The 2,328-nt window shown below is 26.8% G+C and overlaps 1 protein-coding gene across 1 annotated transcript; it reads right to left on the bottom strand.

Annotated features, from left to right (window-relative positions):
* Positions 1-971: 971 nt before the first annotated feature.
* LOC108488527 (small polypeptide DEVIL 11-like) lies at positions 972-1,512 on the bottom strand. Its single transcript, XM_017792807.2, has one exon. It carries the CDS (start codon positions 1,371-1,373, stop codon positions 1,026-1,028), a length of 348 nt encoding a protein of 115 aa, XP_017648296.1. The 5' UTR covers positions 1,374-1,512; the 3' UTR covers positions 972-1,025.
* Between the last annotated feature and the right edge of the window lie 816 nt (positions 1,513-2,328).

Raw genomic sequence — 2,328 nt, 5'->3', positions numbered from 1 at the left:
ATAATATCGTCTTTAAAATTTAAATTTATGTTCTCTCTTCGAGAGAATTATACATTACTATATGGGTTAAAATATGTTATAAATCTTAACACTCTTCATAAATTTGGAACTTAATCCTACCTTTTATGTTTTGAAATTTAATCTCTTTTACTTTTCGGATTTCACTGAGAAATTTTTATTTCAAAATATCATATCAATAAATTTAATCGTTTTAATAATTAAGTCTAAATTATAGAATCTGAATAGTAAAAGGTCTGAAAATAAAAATACTATAAAAATATAAAAACTTATAATATATTTTAAATAATCATAAAAATTAAACTCAAAATCAGATCAGAAGACATCAAACTCATTAATCCTCAACTAAAATAAGAAGTTATATTGCAAATTTATACAAAGGGATCCAAGGAGCCTTAAAATCTCTCTTTCCCATGTCCCAAATGTGACTAACATATTAAAATAATAAATAATTTTAAAAAATAAACTGTTTAAAATTAATAAAAAATAGAAAATAATTAAATAATAATCTGTGTCAGAAACATGCAACAGTTCTCTCTCTTTACTTTCTTAGATCTCAAGAACTCAAAGAAACCCAGAAAATAAAAATCAGCAATTAATATGAACTGAAAATTTAAAAAAAAACTGGATTTTATTTTCTCTATTTATATTAATATTAATCATTTGATGAAATTAACAAGAACCTCTTACCTAAAAAAATAAAAAATAAAACTTGGATTTTTCTATGATTATATTAATATTAGCCATTTGATTAAAAAAAAAAAAGAGTAAGAGTTACATTAAGAACCACCCCATAGCTACTTAAATGGAGATTGGAATTCCTCTTACAAAATTGCAAAAAACAATCCTAATAATCTAAGTTCTAATTAGTTCTAAAACCCTAAAAAAACCAAATCTTTATATACATGTGTATATATTTATATATAGAGCTTGATAATATCCTCCTCTTCTTGTTCTTCTTGCTTGCTTGCTTGGTTGGATGCCATTAAATCCTCCATTAAAAATACTTAAGAATCAGTGTATTCGCGCCAGCAAATGAGCATGATAACACAACGCCTCATGATGTAAAAACGAGCCCTTTGTTCTTTGAATAGCCTAGCACATTTCCTAGTGAAAGCACATCTTTTTGTTTTTGATGATGAGGGTGGTGATGTTAATGATGATGACGGGGTGGTTTTGATCATGAATGATGACGAATTTGAAGTTGAAGATGATGATAAAGAACGTCCCTTCGATGATGATGATGATGATGATGATGAAGTTTCTTTCTTTGATAGCTTCCATTTGTCGTCGAAGTAAAAGCTCGGCGGTGGCGGTGGTGGCGTTGGTGCTGCTGCACTTGAAGTTGAATCCATGGCGGAGACTAAAAACCCAAAACCCAGAAATTAAAAAAGATGAACTATTCAAAGTTCTGTATTTTTGAAAGATAAAAGAGTGAATTTTTTTTTTCTCAGTGGTAAAGGCTAAAAGAGAAGGGATTTGGGGTCACTATTTATAATAATTTAAAGAGCAAAAGGAAAAAAATAATAATTAAAAGTTAGAAAATATAGAAAATTGTAAAAATAAAATAAAATAAAAATAAAAATGGTAGCAGATGGGTGTGGCAGTAGGTATCACCTGGCCTTCTTTTACCTCGACAGACCCACCAAACGAATACATTTTAAATTATAATTTTTTATGGATTTTTGGATAAAATAAGAATTGGGCTTTTTAATATAAATAAAACAAAATTTATAAATAATGGTTTTTTTAATATTGTGAAAATAAATTACAAGTAGAACCCAAAGATTTAAAAAAAGTCAATAATTTATCTGAACTTAAAATAATTCAAACAAGTAAATCGAAATGATCTATAAAAACTGGATCAGATCAACTAGTAAAATTGAAAATCGACAAGATCAACTAATACCATATACTTAAGAGAAGAATGAACCATTATAATTTATTAAAAATCCGGATTCTCAAACTTAAATAAATCGAATGTGAAATGATTTTATCTGAATTGATTCGAATGACAAGTCATAAGTTACCATTTTGATGATAGAGAATAAATTTACTGTAAACCACTAATTTTACTGTAAATGTCTATCAGTTTAGCTATGAATTTACAGTTATAAACAAAAGTAAATGATTCTTTTTAACATGATCAATTGAGATTTATTAACTAAAAAAGGGTTTGAAAATTACAATAAAGAGGCTTGAGTCAGAGATTCCAATAAAAAAGAAGAAGAAAAGAGAAGATAAAAATAAAAAATTTAAATGCGGTAAAAATCTCATTAGGCTTTATATGGAGCTGTAACTGTAAATTTG

Source organism: Gossypium arboreum, chromosome 10, assembly GCF_025698485.1.
Source record: "Gossypium arboreum isolate Shixiya-1 chromosome 10, ASM2569848v2, whole genome shotgun sequence".
Classification (NCBI taxonomy): Eukaryota; Viridiplantae; Streptophyta; class Magnoliopsida; order Malvales; family Malvaceae; genus Gossypium; species Gossypium arboreum.
This window is presented reverse-complemented; position numbering and strand designations above follow the sequence as displayed.